Source organism: Eublepharis macularius, chromosome 4, assembly GCF_028583425.1.
Source record: "Eublepharis macularius isolate TG4126 chromosome 4, MPM_Emac_v1.0, whole genome shotgun sequence".
In the NCBI taxonomy this organism is placed as follows: Eukaryota; Metazoa; Chordata; class Lepidosauria; order Squamata; family Eublepharidae; genus Eublepharis; species Eublepharis macularius.
The window spans coordinates 176,932,272-176,951,098 of NC_072793.1; the positions used below are offsets into that span (position 1 = coordinate 176,932,272).

Below are 18,827 nucleotides of genomic sequence, written 5' to 3' on the forward strand. Positions count from 1 at the left end.
AAATAGGAACAGTTTGACTTGCACAGTTCCAGCAAAGACTTTGATTGCCTACTGTATATCAGCACTGGCTTTATCACATCCTGCTTCCTCCTAGCCTCCCTCCCCCCACATATTTATATTCCCAAAGACAAGCATTTGGTCTCTGCTTTTGAGAATCATGGTGATATTGTGGCTAGTATGTAGGGCTGCCAGCTCTGGCTTGGGAGTTTCCTGGTCATCTACAGCTAGGACCTGAGAAGTGCAGAGGTTGGGGAGAGTTTCAGTGGAATCCTAGAGTATCTCCTCAACATGATCACATCACTTCTGGGGGTCATGCTGGAAGTGATGTCATGTGATAAAAGTGATGGTGATTTTCCTGGCAACCCCTCTTGCCCTTCCTCACCCATTTGATTTATTTACCGCCCTTCAGGACAACTTAATGTCCACTCAGAGCAGTTTACAAAGTATGTTACTATTATCCTCATGACAACCACCCTGTGAAGTGTCTGGGGCTGAGAGAGCTCTAAGAGAGCTGTGACTGTCCTAAGGTCACCCAGCTGGCTTCAAGCAGAGGAGTGAGGAATCAAATCCAGTTCTCCAGATTAGAGTCCTGCCACTCTTAACCACTACACTAAACTGGCTGAAGGATCAATTTCTCTTTAACTTGCACACAAAAGCTCACATCCCTTGAGAGCCTTCTGGAGTGCATCACCTGATTCTCCTTTAAAGCAGTCTCCAATTTTCTCTGAGGGGTATGAAATATTTCTTTTAAGAAGTATAGATATCACTTAGCCCTGACCTGAATAGCCCAGGGAAGCCCAATCTCATCAGATCTCAGAAACTAAGAAGGGCCGGCCTTGGTTTTGGACAGAGGGAGAGTCATTTTTAACTTCCTTTATAACCTGTGTTTCTTCACAAAGCAGCTCATGTTGTTTTTCAGTGGAAGACATTTTAATCCGCCAGGATGTTCCATCGCTGACCTATGAGCAGCAATTCTCAAGCAAAGAAACTTCAAAGGAAAATGACAGTGTGAGGTTGCTGAAACTGAGTTTATTTGCAAATTCAAAAACACTCCCCTGGTTCAATCGGGACATTGGATTTTTCCTGCACCACAAGCACTAATTTTCTACACTTTGCACCCATGTCCCATCAAGCTAATGACAACATGTATTATAGCTAGCTTCCTGACATTTGCAGTACCTCTCCCTCCATCCTCCTGGATTACAAAAACTCTTTTGCCACTCCAAGTATCTGACGAAGGGAGCTTTGCTCTCAAAAGCTGATATCCTAGAAATCTAGTTGGTCTCTAAGGTGCTACGGGACCTGAATCTCGCTCGTCTACTACAGACCAAAATGGCTACCCACCTGAAACTTCTGCTGGTACAACTTGTTTTAGCCGGAGTCTAAGCTTATTTAATGCTTTCTGCTCACTATATATTCTTTCTTATTCAAGTCTGGCCTCAGCAAGATAATGTAACATTTTGGGAGAAAAATACAGCACAGTAATCCTGCGCTGGAGGCTAGAATAGAGAAAATCTCCACGGCCACCATGTATTTCCCTTTAGTACTCAAGTAGGTCGGAATAAAAGACACCCACACACTGCAAAAAACCAACATGCTAAAGGTGATAAATTTGGCTTCATTAAAACTGTCAGGTAACTTCCTGGCTAGGAAAGCCACTGTGAAGCTGATGATGGCCAGGAAGCCCAGAAAACCCAGGGCACAATAAAACATGATGACCGATCCTTCATTGCATTCTAGTACGATTTTCTTGGCCACTGAGTGCATGTCAAAATTTGGGAACGGTGGCCATGTTGCCAGCCAGACAGCACATATAATGGCTTGAATAAGAGAGCTGAAAAGAACAATGAAGGTGGCCAGTCGATTCCCCACCCATTTTCTCATCCCGGACCCTGGCTTGGTGGCCTGGAAAGCCAAGACCACAGTGATGGTTTTGGCCAACACACAAGAAACGGCCACTGAGAAGACCATGCTGAAAGTAGTTTGCCGAAGGAGACACGTCATCTTCTCAGGTTGGACAACGAATAGCAAAGTACAAAGGAAGGAGAGCAGGAGGGAGACAAGGAGTAAGTAGGTCAGAATCCGGTTGTTGGCTTTGACTATGGGAGTGTTCTTGTTCTGGACGAAGATGCTGAGCACTAGAGCTGTGATGAGAGAGAAGGAAACGGCAAGAATGGCCAAACTGATCCCCAAAGGTTCCTCGTAAGACAAGAAGCTTATATATTTGGAAAGGCATAAATTCTGCTCCCTGTTTGGATAACGATCTTGTGGACACTGGACACAGTCATCCATATCTAAAAAAAACATGGCTTTAATGCATACAGAGCAATAACCAGCCCTGAATCTTACATAGTTGATTAAACTTTGGAAAGAGATTTTTGTAGCTCTCGCATGCAATTATATGCAGAAGGATCCGAAGTGAACATGTCTTTTCTCCATTGTGAACATGTCTTTTCTCCACTGACGTCACAGACTGGGACTATCTCCATCTCTTTTGGATATGCTTTGACATAGATGAGTGGAGGGGTATACATAACATACATTTGAGGCTAGAGGTTATAACACTGATATCATTAACTCCAAAAGGCTGGAATGCAGTGATACTTGTATATTTATTTTGCTTAAGATTTATACACTAAAACCCTTAGCCATGAAAGGCAACCAAAATTTGCTTTCAATATGAAGGTACAGAACAATAAAAATATCAATATTCTGCATATCAGTAATATATCTAATTCTCAACATGGCCCCATCTGTGGATATATAAAACCAGAGACTGGGGCCATGGACAGACAAGACACATCTATCTACAAACAAAAGAGTTGCAGAAAAATCTAAAATCTTTTTAAAAAATACATTGGAGCATTAAAATCCCCCCAAATAATGGAAGCAGCACTGTAGCTTTAAGAAATGAATGCCCTCTTGGTGGCTAATTTGTGAGTTGCTATGAAACCATAAACATATCCCTAGCCTTCAAGCCATGGTTTCTGTCAGTAAAAGTCAGGCAAAGGGGTCAACTCAAGATTCTTTCTAGGGTGTTTTGGCCTTTAAGGGAAGACTCATCAAGGCAAGGCACAACAGCAATTACCATGTGACTTGATACCTTCTATCAAAGTATCACAACTCACCAAAGACTGGCTGGTTGCTACTGGTCAACAGTAGAAAGCCCACAAAAACCACTGTGGTGTAGTAGACTAGTATCTGGGAAACCCAGTTTAAAATCCCCATGGAAGGTTTGCTGAGGAAGGTCACCTTGGGCAGTCACATGCTAACCTACCTCACAGGGTTGTTGTGAGGAGAATAAAATGATTAAGAAAATGATGTAAACTGCTTTGGGTCCCCATTGTAGAGAAAGGCTGAGTATAAAATAAACAATAAACATAGCCTAAGATGGGCTGAGAAAAGATTGGTTGTTGGGTTGAAGTAGAGAAGGAATCAGGGAAATATGAGGATATGAGGGTTGCTGGGATCAGGGAAAGAGGCAATAGTGGGGGGGGGGTAAAGGGAAAGGGTATACGTTCTCTGTAAATTCTTGCAGGTTCCCTACCAGGCAACTGGGTCTGGCATCTCTCGCTGAACAACTGGGCCCATCCTGTTGTCCAGCATCTCACAATGCAGCCATAGCTTTCCTGGCTACAGACTAAAAAGGGGAGGAAAGGAGGGCAAGGGGGACAGATAAAGACTGGGGGCAGATATAGGTAGGTGGGTGGGTGGGTGGGAAGGAGAGAAGGAAGCAGGAAAAGGGGAGTGGCTATGGGGGCTTTCAGGGAAGGGAAAGAGGAAAGAGTGGGGAGCGAAAAATGAGACCCCCCCCCAAATTCCTCGCCAGCCTCTGCTTCTGATAACTGTTTACAAAATAGTTCTTACCTGTCTTGGCTGAAATCTTTCCTTCTGGACATGACAGGCAACCATAGCAGCAAAATGGCTTCCCTTCTTTCTTTACTTTACTATAACCTGGAATGCAGTTGTCGTTACACACAGAGAGGGGACGTGACTGTCCATAAATGAAAGAATATAATGTTTTAAAATTCTGAGGTTATATCTGGGGAGTATCTGTGTTAGCAGTCAAGCTGTTCATGTGTAGCTGCTTGAACGGTATAATGCTGCTACTTCTAGAGAGCGCTTGCTATGCAATGACATGATAGAACGTGCACCTCTAGCCACAGCCGTGGTCCATATTATAAAAGTTTCAAGCAAGTATGTCCACTCTGTGAAGGTTTAGTGTCATATCCACTGGAAGATTTAAAAGTTTTATTTTTCCAAAATGTTCTAATTTGTCAGTATGTATTGTTTGTTCTACACCATGATGTTATATTTTAGTACTTTTTTTTTTTGCTATGACTGTCATGTCTGAACCACATACGTGCCAGTTCTCATACTGAACCAATGTCTCATGCTGTAACTTGATGTCATATTGCCAATGCCATAACTGTTTCTTTCCCAGGCTGCTTGTAGGTGCTTATCTAATGGACTGTAGAAACTTTCTCGGCTGCTCAGTGACTCAACCTGATAGTACAGCTATGAACGCTGTTCCCAGGGCAAAATCGCGCCCAAAGCCTGTTAACTGTTGGGAGGGGGGAAAGGTGCAAACGTGTGTTAAGAGGATGATTTCCCCCAAGAATCTCTATTCCTGTCAATCTTGCTCTTACTGCTTAGATGCCACCTTGCTTCTGAGTAATCCTGTGGACATATCTATGGAAATGATTTGATTTCTGAATAAAGCCATTTAACCAAGAGCCTGGATTTCTTGTTGCAATGGTACAGGTATCCGTCTGCCATAGCCTGTCCTCCATAGCCTGACAATGACCTTTTAGATGACTTGTTTCTAAACTTATTTGGTCAATTTTTTTTCTTCTGTTCAGATCGGTTCAGGAAATTTATGAGCACAATAAGATCCATCACGATACAGAGTGTCACACTGGGATCTTGTAGATCAATGGTTGACTTCCCACTCTGCTATGAAAAGTCAGCTTGAACCAATTGCTCTCTCTCTCAAAACATGGTGGTTGTGAGAATAAAAAGGAGGAGAATGACCTTGGCAGCTGCTTTAGGGAGAAAAGAGGGGTATAAAGAAATCTATAATAATCAAAGTGCGACCATTATGATCCTTGGAGCTGTTCGCGCTCCGCAAGTATGAGCCGGGCCACTCTTCCTGGATCCTTTCAGCTCACCGATACAGTCGTCTTCTGACGTTATATGCTTACTGCATTGCCGAACTCCCGACCTCAGGCGATCCGCCGGCCTCAGCCTCCCGTGGTTAGACTGGGATTACAGGCGCGCGCCACCACCCGTCTCTCCATCTGCTCGTCTGTCTACGGCACTTCAGAATTAGCCGAGGCTGTCTCTGGCAAGCATAACTCACCTGTTATAATAAAAGGATCTGTCCATCTCTCTGACTGGGGCAATCATAACTCCGGAGAAAATAAAGCGAGATGCCTCAAAATTGGTCAGTGGCACCAGAATGGTCATGAGAGTTGCAGTGCCAAACATGAAGGGAATCAGGACATCTCAGTCTAATTAATCTCCACACACCCCTGCGTTTTCTGCATTGGATGCTATGGTTGTCTCTGGCAGGCATATCACATCAGAAATAAAATCTAGGAGTGTCAAAACTGGCCACTGGCTTTAGAGTTGCAGTGCCAAAAATGAAGGGAATGGGGCCATCCTGTCACAGTTTAGTCCACAAACATCCCTCCGGATTTGCAATGAAGTCACATTTTTACTCATGAGAAGCCAGCAAGGGCATCCAACACAAACAGGGGAGGTGAACTATATCCCCTCTGTGACAAAACAACAGCCAGTGTGATGCCACGGTGTGAGCATCTGACTAAGATCTATGAGATCCAGGTTCATTTCCTGCTTGCTGTATTTGAGCCAGTCACGCGCTGTCACCCTGACCTCCCTTACAGGATTGTTGTTGTGAAGATGGAACAGAGGACAGGAGAACAATGTGAGGAAAGGTTGGGATATGGTATTTGTTATAAATCTCATTTTGCCTACAAATCAGCAACAAAAGTCAATCGCTCTTGCTGTTGCTTCATGAGGTACTGACACCACTCTTTGGGCACGAGGCAGAAATATTCATTCAGTATGAAAGTTACTGTGAAATATCATGACAGCAGTGAGCTAAGGAGTTGGCCAATGGAGCAAACAAGGGCAGAACCTCTAACCCTAAATAAAATGCTAATGAAAAGGAATTATAATTCAATGGATCTTGATGAGTGTGAAATAGATTATAACCTTAAAGGTCAAAATTCTGTAGTATTGTAGCACCAACAATGCAAATAGGGGCTTGAATCTGTGTGCATGTGTGTTATGTGCCATCAAGTTGCCTCCAACCTATGGTGACCCTATGAATGAAAGCCCTCCAGAATGTCCTATCATTAACAGACTTGCTTCTTTTATTGAGTCAAGCCATCCTGTTTTAGGTCTTGCCTTCTCATGATGTGACCAAAGTACGATAGGCTCAGTTTTGTCATTTTAGCTTCTAGGGAGAATTCAGGCTTGATTTGATTTAGAACTCACTTATTGGTCTTTTGGGCATCCATGGTATCTGCAAAACTCTCCTTTAGCACATTTCAAATGAATAAATTTTCTTCCTGTCAGCTTTCTTCATTGTCCAACTTTCACATCCATACATAGCAATGAGGAATACCATAGTTTGGATTATCTTGATCTTGGTCCCCAGAGAGACAGCTTTATCTTTAAGGATCTTCTCTAGCTCCCTCACAGCTGCTCTTCCAAGTCTCAATATTCTTCTGATTTGTTGGTTGCAGTCTCCTTTTTGGTTGATGATTGAGCCAAGGAATGGAAAATCTTAAGGGACTCAAATTGACACAACAGTAACAGTGCAATCCTAAACAGAGTTATGCTCTTTTAAGTCCACTGAAGTCAATGGGCTTAGAAAGGTGTAACGCTGCTTAGGATAGCACTGAAAGTCAGTAATTGTGTCCGAGCAGTAGTCAATGGGTAGCATCCAACCAGCTTATTCCACTGGTGAAAAAGAGAGCAGAGGTCTCCTTGAACCATTGTATAAGTGTATGTTGAGAATCCTGAGACATACATGGACAAAAAGGCATATGGGACAAGGGTTGTAGGAGGAGAATTAAGTGGGCAAATAACTCGACTGGATCCAGCCCTATATTTTAGCATTTTGTGAATGACCACATACACCAAAAATGTGAATGGACCCTACCTGGTTAAACCTGCTTGGCCATACGATTGAATCCTCATGAATGGTCAACTCTTTGTTTGAGGGGGCCTTTGGGTCTATCTTTCCAACTTTAACTCTGAGAAATGACTGATTCGGGAATGTGATCCAGTTGAGAATATCAAATCCAGCTAGTAATTCTCCATTTTGGTCAAAGGATACCTTTTCGCCAACACTGTTGTTAAATAGGACAGTTCTCAGAAAGTGGTGGAGCTGAATTTTTAAAAAAAAGTTAATAAAGAGGTTCAAAAGAGAAAATATAGGCACGGAATAGGCAATGATTTAATAAGTTGTGTTGAAGATTAGTTTAATAAACCCTATTTTAACCCGCTCATTAAGCCTCACGTCTTTCTTTCAGGGTACAGGGATAAGGGAGCATAACCAAGAACTGAATTCAGTCATGGTCCAAATTTATATAGTCCCTGATTGTAACTGATGCCAAGACTGAAAGTATGGCATAAAGTGAATTTTTAAGTCCTGCTTCAGTAGACATATTCTATGAAGTCTTGTTTATGTTGCACCCACCGATATGGTAAACTCTTCTCAGTTACTCTACATTACCTGCCACAGCTCTTGATTCAGGGCCTGCCTTCTCCCTTTATCCATCTTTGTTCTATATTTGAATTTGGATGAATGCATGACATACAAAGCATGGGCCACGGAGTAGACTGCATTGTAAATGCTGTAGCTATGGCCAGTCACCCTCATTTCAAAGACGGACTCGGGAAGAGTCTCCAACTTCTCACGTCCAGTGCAGACTTCACTGTCTCCTCTATCTGCCATGGAGCTCAGCGATGAACATTTAAACGCCTGTTTCCAAAAGTCACCGATAAAGCCATCTTCTTTTTCAGTAGTCGGGTTTCTCATCTGAACAAATTTATGGAATCCTAGAAGCTCTTCTGAGTGAACTGCAAAGGATACGATTCCATGGAGGAAGTCTACACCCCAATCTCTCTGAAAGGGAAGGGATGTAAAATCCATCTGGGCTGTCAAAATCCAGACTTTGCCTTTTGTTTTTATGGAAACGCCTTCTACTATTGAAAAGTGGTCCATTGTTCTCAAAATCATCAGGGTCTGAATTTCACCGTGCACGACAATGGCCGAAACGGTGCTTCTTAGGGCCATCTTGTACGTGTCCATCCCTTTAACTGCTGTTTCCATGAAATCATTAAAAAACGATATTGTTGGCAACAGCTCAATGAAATCAAAGCAGACCCCACTTTGGGAGAAAGAGGGAAGGGCATCCTGTAGGAACTGCTCTGCACTTTCAACGTCCAGATAAAACACCCCAATCCACATCCATCCAAAATACAGCAGTGAGTGGAGAATCCCTTTATACTGTTGGGCCCTGTTGGGGAACATCCAGTGGGAAAAAGGTGCTTGGTTTTCCTCACTCATCGCTGAAGCAGAGCCGTATGTCAGCTAAACAAAATATAAGGGGAAATCAATGCAGTATCCACATCTGTTGGAAGAGTTTGGATCACATCTGGAATGTATACAGGATATTTACTGAGAGTCTCTCAACATGTTACTAAGTACCTAGAGATGCTCAAGTGAACCTCATTTTATGTGCCCCCCCTTCAACTTTCCATGCACTTGATTGCACAGTCACACTTCAATTTGCTCCGCGTTACATGTTTGATATCAGTTCCTCCTCAACTGCTAAAAAGTATCCCAGTTTCCCCTACCTCCCACATCCATTCCTTGAAATGCAGATCTTGACATTTTCTCACACCTTAAAGAAATGCAAATTGGCAGTTCAAAGGAACCAACAGTACTTGTTCTCTCAGCGAGCAGAATTGATGCTTTGCCCTCCGGAATCACTTGCAGATGCAGCCACACAAAGGGAGCTCCCGTGAAATCGGCATTCAAGTGCATTGAGCAAGAACAGGCTGCACACGAATGGAGGACGAGACATATAATCGTGCACTTGAGCGTCCCTAGATACTAAGTAGAGAGATACCGAACCTCAGTGATAATAAAGATATTAAGTGCCAAACAGAAAGTTTAGCACACACCCACATACCCCAAAAAGGAAAGAGAAGTGTAAATTGGTTGTTGACCTCCTATGCTGCATGCATACATCTTACCTGTGGAACTTTGTAGATATTCAGAACGTTTGTCATGTGGACATCTATGTCAGAGCTCGGTCCTCCTACGACTGCTATCAGGTTGTTCTGGCTGTCACACTTGTAGTTCGGGATGAACCTGTCCCTCGTAGAGAGAAGTTCCACTGAGGCCTGATAGGTCCTGCTTGCACTGAAATAGTTATTGTAAATGTGGAAACCCAGGGTGATGTTGGGCAGGAGCTGTGGATTGTCATTGATCTCCTCTACAGCAAACGCCAATGCCAGGATGTGCTGGTACAAGTGGGTCATGAGCCTGCAACGAGATATACATGCTGCAATGTTCCTGCTTCTGAACTAAGATACTCACTACTGTTCTGTGTAATATACAGTCCATGAAGATATCATCCTATAATTGAATGTGATTGGTCTGGGACCTCAAGAGGGAAGAAACAATAAAAAGAAACCTGAACTGTTGAATCCAAGCAGTTCATGAAACTTGGAGTGGAACCACAAGTGACAAAAGGCACAGGTTGGACACTTGTCAGCTTCCCTCAAGTTTTGATGGGAAATGTAGGCATCCTAGTCTTGCAGCTTGGCTCTCTAACTGCTGTCCAATGGACTTTTCAACTGTCACTTGTCCAACATTCCGCCAAGCTGCCTACATTTCCCATCAAAACTTGAGGGAAGCTAACAAGTGTCCAACCTGTGCCTTTTGTCACTTGTAGTTCCACTCTTGTTCATGTCCCTTAAGTTCTTTCAGTATTAGCCATAAACTGCACTGATGTGGAAGGTTTAGATAGACATAAGCACACTTATATTGGAAACTTCTAAATCCAGATTAAAGTGATTCTTCTTATACTGATACTAGATTTCTTTTATGCAGATTTGCAACCCTGTCTTCTGTAATTAAGGTGAAAGAGAAATATTTTATACGCAAACTTGCTTGATGCTGCAGAGTTAAAATTGTTAAGTTAGTTCCACTTGGCTAAGAACCATGAAATTTGCCATGCAATAGACTCTCACAATTTGTGATTTAATGATTCACAATTTTACTTATTTGTGGTCCTTATGTGATGAGGACTCCAGCCTGTTTTTATTCCCACCATGCCAATAATGGATGGCCTGCAAGTGACAAGAATCTATTGTACAGGTAGTTGCCGACATGCAGTGATGGAGTTGCTAAAGATCGTCTCCGTTGCAGCTTAGCTATTAAAATCAAACTAAAAACATGCATGTATGTGTTTGCACATATGCTATTTGAAACTATTTTGGGACTATTTCATTGCATTAAAAAACACATTAAAGTGATCATACATACAAACTTGGAAACCGTCTTGCTTTCTTATTTGACTAGCAACTGATGTGTCAAAGCTAATATTTAAAGGTGTGTTGGTAGTTTTCCACAAAGGCTTTTTCGCTGCTTCAGGTTCCTTACAGCTTCAATGTGTCCTCCAAGTTCTGCATGAATGGTCAAAATACCCTGATTCAGTCTTCAAACTGCTTTCTGGACTTTTTTTTGCATTCTGCATGGAGAAAGCGTGCATCTGCTGCAGAATCACTCTTTCCCCGGCTTTTCTGCAACTTTTCTGCCCCACTTTTTCTGCGACTTCTCTCCCCCGATTTTTTTATAAACATCAAAGTTCAGAGTAAGACAGCTTTTTAAAAGTGCAGAATATTTTGGTTGTTGTGGGTTTTCCGGGCTGTATTGCCGTGGTCTTGGCATTGTAGTTCCTGACGTTTCGCCAGCAGCTGTGGCTGGCATCTTCAGAGGTGTAGCACCAAGAGACAGAGATCTCTCAGTGTCACTACATCTCTGTCTTTTGGTGCTACACCTCTGAAGATGCCGGCCACAGCTGCTGGCGAAACGTCAGGAACTACAATGCCAAGACCACGGCAATACAGCCCGGAAAACCCACAACAACCATCGTTCTCCGGCCGTGAAAGCCTTCGACAATGCAGAATATTTTCTTTGGAGTAAACCCTGAATTTACCTTTCTCCCTCCCCTTTATCCAAGTCTGATTGGTCGAACAGCAAAGTGTTACTACACCCTTTTCCTCCCCCTTTCCCCCCCACCACTCTCAACCATTGTCCCTTTCATAAAAAGGTTTTCAGTGTTTGTTTTGTGTTGTGTGAGCACACTAGCCTCAGCAGTTAACTTTGGCAGAAAATCATCTTCCCACAACACAAGAAAAAGCCCAGTGCAAAAAAGACCTTTGTTTTTCCTGTTTTGTTTTAAAAATCTTTTTGTTAAAAAAACAACATTGCAGCATTGTTTTAACAACAACCCCCCCCCCCAAGAAATAAAAACTAGACACCTCTCCGGTTCGACTCCCCAAACTCCAGAACTGAAGAATCAAAGCTGTATGGAGACCAGAACCAATGAATAAGTTCAATTCTATCCTTGCGGGCTGAATTTTCTTTTTTAAAAACTAAGCTAACGCCCTTTTAATTTGGACTCTCAGTATGCTCAGCTTTACTGTGGGTTTTCTGGTTAGAAAACCCGCAGTAAAGCTGAGCATACTGAGAGTCCAAATTAAAAGGGCGTTAGCTTAGTTTTTTAAAAAGCAAATTCTGAAAGATGAGTATATATTTGACACTCAAAACTCAACACATGTCATATACTTCATTACAGAGGACAACTCTCCATCCCAGAGTAAGAAGCACAGCTACATAGCCTGTGGAGTGGTTTTGTGGGCACTTCTTTGCATCTTCAAACAATTAAGTCAGACAGGTGGAAATGGACTTAGCTGAGAATTTTATCTAGCAAACAAACAGAGCAAATCCCGGAGCAACAGCTCAAAAACAGAGCAGAAAAGAACACCACCCGGGATTAAAGAAACAGTAATATGATCTATTTAAAGTGCTAGTGCTCCCAAATTCATATACAGTTACAACGTGCAATTCATGCAACAAGATCATATATTAAATACAAAATTCAAAGTTCTAAGAACAAGGATCACGTATTCCCCTCCCATACAGTCCGAGGAAGCAGGATGCCAACTCCAAGTCCAATAGCAGGTAAGTACTGTGCTTTTTAGAGAGTGCAAGTCTCATGTAGTTCTTCTTCCTTGCTTATAGGTTTTTTTCAATATTCACTGTATCTGCGTCACTCTCCAGGTTCTGTGAGGGAATGGGCATTTGAAATAATTAATCTCCGTATGGTGATCCTCTGCCTGCCCCTGAGGAAGTCGAAATCTGGCATTGCAGCCGGCCCCCAGTTTGGGCCACCACCCTTCAGGATCTTTCATATGGAATATTGAAGAAAACCTATCAGCAAGAAAGAAGAACTAAATGAGACTTGTGCTCTCTAAAAAGCACAGTACTTACCTGCTATTGGACTTGGAGTTGGCATCCTGCTTCCTTGGAATGTATGGGAGGGGAATATGTGATCCTTGTTCTTAGAACTTTGTATTTTGTGTTTAATATATGATCTTGTTGTATGAATTGCACGTTGTAAATGTATATGAATTTGGGAGCACTAGCACTTTAAACAGATCATATTACCGTTTCTTCAATCCCGGGTGGTGTTCTTTTCTGCTCTGCTTTTGAGAATTTTATCTAGGCAGATGGTTCATAGAGATTAAGAGCCCAAACTCTCACATGAGATCATCCAGCAGATCTTGAGAGGGATGCCTTCCAAACGTCGTGAGGTCAGAAAAAATATAAATTTGAGAAATAATGGCTGCAATGATGAGGTCTCCTGATTGGAAATACTTGTGAAAAAATTGAAGGGGGTCACCCAGGGCACATTTAGCGATAGGAACCTTGCATGCCTGCTGAGGCCGGGGCAGAGGCAGTAACATCATCATGGCAAATGTCGCCATCTTTCCTCAAAAGCATCACTCCAGTTGCCCCACACTGTTGTTTGAATATCCCGGGATACCAGAGCATCAGTGGAAGGGCCTGTTCCCTGTCGTGTTTGAAACCAGTACAGCGTGGTGCACCAAGGACCAGATTCAAGGCGCCCTCTCTGATTCGAGCAGCTTTCTCAGGGGATATTAATAGCACTTGTCAGTTTTGGTTTGTCGCTTTGCTACTGTCCATCAGCAATCCCTATGGACTTTGAAATCAAAACCAAACAGAAGTAATCTTTGTTAAATCAGTAATTACATGGGAGATAACCATCAGACACAGTAATAGGTACTCTGTTACACTGCAGAAGAAAACATGTTTTCTCACTAGGAGACTTTTAAAAAAAATCTTTGGTAAAAGAATGACATTTGTTTTTGATGACTGACAGTTACAAAAATTCACCTGAAATATTAAACCTACAAAGTCTGGCTTAAAAAAAAAGACTTTTAAATTTGTGACGTAAGGGTTTCCATATTGGTTGATTGTTTTATGTTATTTATAGTCGGCGTTTCTCATTAAGATTCAAGGCAGGTTACACAGTGTGAGTCAGTACAGACATTTTCAAAGACATTTCAATAAACCATGTAACTGGGTATATAAATGCAAATTTGCATAGCTTTAAAACTAGCAGGTATCTAATACAGAGTTGAAGAAATGCTAAAAACAGCATACGCAATTCAAAGACTGACATATTAAACAACCTATCAACTTTCCAGTAGGATCATACTTATAGCAACAGACAGTACATAGAATAGAAGTAAAGTCTCTATCCCTTTATTTATGCATCTCTTTGAGACTAATTCCTTGCAGTACAGCCCTCCTATCTGAATAAGAAGCCCTAATTCAATTTTGCATAGTTTATGGAAAGCCAAGAGAGTGGGAGCTTCCCCAACCTGTTTAGGTGGGCCATTCCATAAGGTGGGGATATCACAGGAAAAGTATTTGTGCAAGCAGCTATTATTTCACGCATGTGCAAGGTGGCAGCTGCAGAAGGTCCTGAGTAAAGCTGCCATGCCATACCATAGGGAGAGAGGCAGTCCCATAGATAAGCTGGACCAAGGCCGTGAAGAGCTTTGTATGTGCTAGCTTGTACCTTGAATTGAATCTGGTAGCTGATAGGCAGCCAGTGGAGTGACTGCAAAAGGGGAGTAATATTCATGCTCCTTCTAGCTCCCAGTAGTAAGCAAGCTGCAGCATTCTTCAACAACTGGAGTTTTCAAGTTAACATAGAAGGGAAACCTATGTATAGTGCATTACAGTAGTCAAGTCTCAATGTTACCATGACATAGATCCAGGTGGCCAGATTGGCCAAGTCAAGGTAGGAGGCCATCTTCTAGGCTAGACTGGGGGTGGGAGGATGTTTTTTGCAGCTGCCTTAACTTGCATTTTTAGCACTAATGCTTGCTCCAGTATAACCCCTAGGCTCTTAATTGAGTCGGAGGGCCAAGCTACAAATGACGAATGACACAGGTTGGACACTTGTCAGCTTCCCTCAAGTTTTGATGGGAAATGTAGGCATCCTAGTCTTGCAACTTAGCTCTCTGCCTGCTGTCCAATGGACTTTTCAACTGTCACTTGTCCAACATTCTGCCAAGCTGCCTACATTTCCCATCAAAACTTGAGGGAAGCTGACAAGTGTCAAACCTGTGTCATTCGTCACTTGTAGTTTGGCCCTATGAGATGAACTCTATCAAAAGTGGAGAGTGTAATGTCCATCAAGACCTCTGCCTTCCTAACAATCATCACTTTTGTATTTTCTGGGTTCAGTTTCAATTTGTTCATTTTCAGCCATTTCACCACAGCTGTCAGGCAGCGACCCAAGATTTCTACTGCATCCCGTGGTAATTTGGATAGTGAGATATGGAGCTGGGTGCCATCTGCATATTGATGGCATCCAGTTCCATAGTTCTCCTAAAGGCTTTACATAGAGGTTGAATAACATGAGGGATAAGACTGCAACACTGCAAGATAATTCTCAGTCTGGAGATAGTTTGTCTCCAACAGCAATCCTTTAAGTTGGTTCCATAAGAAATTATTTAAACCACTCCAGGACACATCTCTTGATACTCACTTCTGCCTCCAAATGCCTCAGCAAGATGGCATGGTCTACTTTATTGAATGATGCAGATAGATCCAGGAGGAGCAACAAAGAAGCATGTACTTGGTCAGCATTCAAATAATAATAACAACATTCGATTTATATACCGCCCTTCAGGATGACTTAACACCCACTCAGAGCGGTTTACAAAGTATGCTATTTTTATCCCCACAACAATGAACACCCTCTGAGGTGGGTGTGGCTGAGAGAGCTCTGAGAGAGCTGTGACTGACCCAAGGTCACCTGGCTGGCTTCAAGAGGATGAGTGGGGAATCAAACTCGGTTCTTCAGATTAGAGTCCCGTGCTCTTAACCACTAAACCAAACTGTCTCGCTCAGGCAGAGATCATCACCTAAAGCCACCAGAGCTGTCTCTATCCCATAGTGTCTCCTGAATCCTGACTAAAATAGGTCCAAAACACTGGAGTTTCTACGAAGATATGGAGCTGGTCAGCCACTACTCTCTCAAATACTTTGTCCAGAAAGGGCAGATTGGAGACTGGCTATAATTGGCCATGTCATTTTTGTCTAGGGATGTTTTTTTAGCAAATGCCTGGATCCTGTCAACCTCCATCATTGTAATTGGTCAGAGTGGTTTCATACATGAGCCAGACAGCGTATGAAGCATTTCTTCCACCTCACCTGCAGCTGGCATCTATATCAAAATGTATTTGCGCTATTTTATCAGCAAAAACACTTTGCAAAACCTCTCCGCTAATTGTCTGTTCTTGAGACTGCAAGGTTCATATTTAGGAGTTCGAAGATGTCAAGATATCTTGGGATGGTTGGGAACTAGCAAAACCTTTAATATTATCACATCATATATGAAGGGGGGACAGGACCTGGGAAGGTTGGGGCAGGGTTTGCAATGCTGAGTCTCACTTTGAAGCTGTAAGTTTATCATAACTGTTTAATATCATTTAGATTTGTTATGTCATAATGGAACTTCATTCTATGGTGTTTTCTTGGTCATATGCTTCCCAAGAGAGGGCTGTGTATATCTCTGTGTGTGTATTGAAGTAGGTGCTGTAATGCAGTTCATCTCAATTACTACTAGACATGGGCACGAACAGAAAAAAACTGAACATGGTGTTCGTTGCCATCCATGAACAATGGACAACAAACATTAACAAACATGATCCTGTTTACGGACATGTTCGTTGTTCGTGGGGGCCAGCAGGCTCTCCTCCAGCCATCAAGATCCCTACCGCACCACTCCCAGAAACCCTACCTGAGTAGGCAGCAGGAAATTACCAATAATAAATAATAGCTTGGCCCCAGAGCCTGGCAGCAGCCCTGGAACCTGAAGGGGTAGATCCCTACCGCACCACTCCCAGAAACCCTACCTGAGCAGGCAGCAGGAAAGGTACCAATAATAAATAATAGCTTGGCCCCAGAGCCTGGCAGCAGCCCTGGAACCTGAAGGGGTAGATCCCTATCCCACCATACACAAAGAAAATTCAAGCTCCAATGCACTCACCCTGTCTCTCTAACAGCAGCTGTCTCTCTCTGAACGCCAGAGCTGGGAGCCCCCCCCCCGGTCTTTTCCTCTTGTAACAAATGTGAAGCTCCAGTTCACACTTGGAAGGAAAACCTGCCTATCAAGCTAAATTGGGCTTAGATTGGGGTTTCCAGGGCAACAGCAGGAGTTCAGACAGAGTTCAGACAATCCCTGCCTAAGTTGCCAAGGGAATTGATTGCAGGTGCCAGACTGTCTGGCTTAACGAACGGCGACGGACAGCAATGAACAAGGCTTGCAACGACCACCTGTTCGTTTAGAATGGGGTCTCATGAACAGCTTGTTCGTGAACAGCAGATTGGGCTGTTCGTGGTTTTTTTAGTTCGTATTGCTGTTTGTGCCCATCTCTCATTACTACCCCTTTAATAAAGTGATCTACAACGTTCTGATCTACAGTGTTATGATCTGCAGTGCAGCTCCTCCAACCTTCTCTGTGTTCAGCTTCAATCAAAGTTGAACTTTCAAGGACAAGCTAGATGTGCAGGTTGTTAAAGAGCTCAGTCTGGGTTCCCCACTGTTCTCCCTATAGAGAGAGCCAATGGGAGGCACTGAGAGCAGGAGCCTCTAAGTCCTACCCTCTGAAAATTTGGAGGGGAAATCCTGAGGTAACGTGGGCTGTCCCTACATGAACCTCAGACAAGCCCTGGAGATAGCAAATGGGAGAATGCTGAGGGCAGAGGAGGGCCAATCATGAAGCAGGAGCCTCTAAGTCCCACCCTCTGAAGATTTGGAGGGAAAATCCTGAGGTAACATGAGCTGTCCCTACATAAGGCTCAATGTCTCTCTAGATGTGCAGGTTTTGACCCAACTCAAGTTTCCTGCAGCTACACAGCAGCTTTGGGGAATAGCTGTTAAAAATAAAAGAGAGTTCAAAAGCCTCAGATTACTCCCATAGGGGGAGGAGGGCCTACTCCCTCCCCCTCCCCAGCCATTTCCCCATGTCAAAATAGCAGGGGAGTGATTCCACCCTGTTTTATCTGCTCAATGTGCAGTATTCTGTGCATGTGGAACAGTAAAAATGGGGGGAGGGGTTTGCTATTGTGACACAGGGAGATGCCCGCCGTTCCCCCATGGAGGCATTCTGATGTCGTTTGGGCTCTCCATTATTTTTTAACAGCCATTGACTTTTTTAAACTGCTGTACGGCTGCGGAAATCTGAGTTCAGCTCTTTAAAAACCTGCACATCTAGCGAGACCCTCGGTGTCCACTTCTGACCTTGAAAAAGCTTAAACGTTCCACCTTTTTCAAGTAATTATTTAAACGATGGGTTGGATCCAACCTGCCTTTCCACCAACGAAAAGGGAAGAAGTCCCCTTTGACCACCCAAACTAGACTATGCTGGGTATCACCTTACCTGCATAGACAAAAGCCCCCTGTGATGGGAACTGTAGGAAAGAAAAGAATTGCATGAAACAGAGTGAAATGTTACCTGGGTCCACCCCAATTTCTTTTTAACATTTCAAAGGAAAGATTATAGTGAGACTCAGTGTGGCCAAGTTAGAGTGTCCGACGAGGATCTAGGCCACCCAGGTTAAAGTCCCTCTTCTCCTCATGTTATTTTATTTTATTCCATTTATATTCCTCTCCACCTGCAAGCTTGCTGGGTGGCTTTGGGACAGCCACACACTCTCAGCCTAACCTACCTCACAGAATTGTTGTAAGAATCAAATGGAGGAGAATGAAGGAAGCTGCTTTGGATTCCCATCGGGAGAAAAGATGGGGCGTAAATGAATAAATCAATATTCATGGACCTAATATTTCAGGCAACCTTTCTCATCATGGAGTATTTTTTAAAAACATGACATGGGCTGTGGAGGAAAAGAAAAGTTCCAGCTGGGATGCTATAAACATATATTCTCATGCAGTTCAGTTTCTCTGAATAGTAATTATCTCCTTAGTAATTACCAAATGAATTGTGATTACATTTGCTTTTTTTCTTCTTCAAAAACCATAGAGATTTCCAGTTTCCTCTACCAAAGCTACAAATCAAGACAAGCAAATAGTATTCACATCCTCTGTGCCATTTAGAGATGGTGCTAGATAGTGACCGGGTACTATGAGTCCGATCACTGAGACTTT

At 43.0% G+C, this 18,827-nt stretch overlaps 1 protein-coding gene across 1 annotated transcript; it reads right to left on the reverse strand.

Moving 5' to 3' along the window:
* Positions 1-1,392: 1,392 nt before the first annotated feature.
* Positions 1,393-13,029, reverse strand: LOC129327201 (vomeronasal type-2 receptor 26-like). The gene is made up of 6 exons (XM_054975685.1): positions 12,881-13,029; positions 9,301-9,478; positions 7,772-8,632; positions 7,196-7,423; positions 3,868-3,994; positions 1,393-2,294 (listed from the first exon to the last, which is right to left on the reverse strand). Exons 2-6 carry the CDS (start codon positions 9,334-9,336, stop codon positions 1,393-1,395), a joined length of 2,154 nt encoding a protein of 717 aa, XP_054831660.1. The 5' UTR covers positions 9,337-9,478; positions 12,881-13,029.
* Between the last annotated feature and the right edge of the window lie 5,798 nt (positions 13,030-18,827).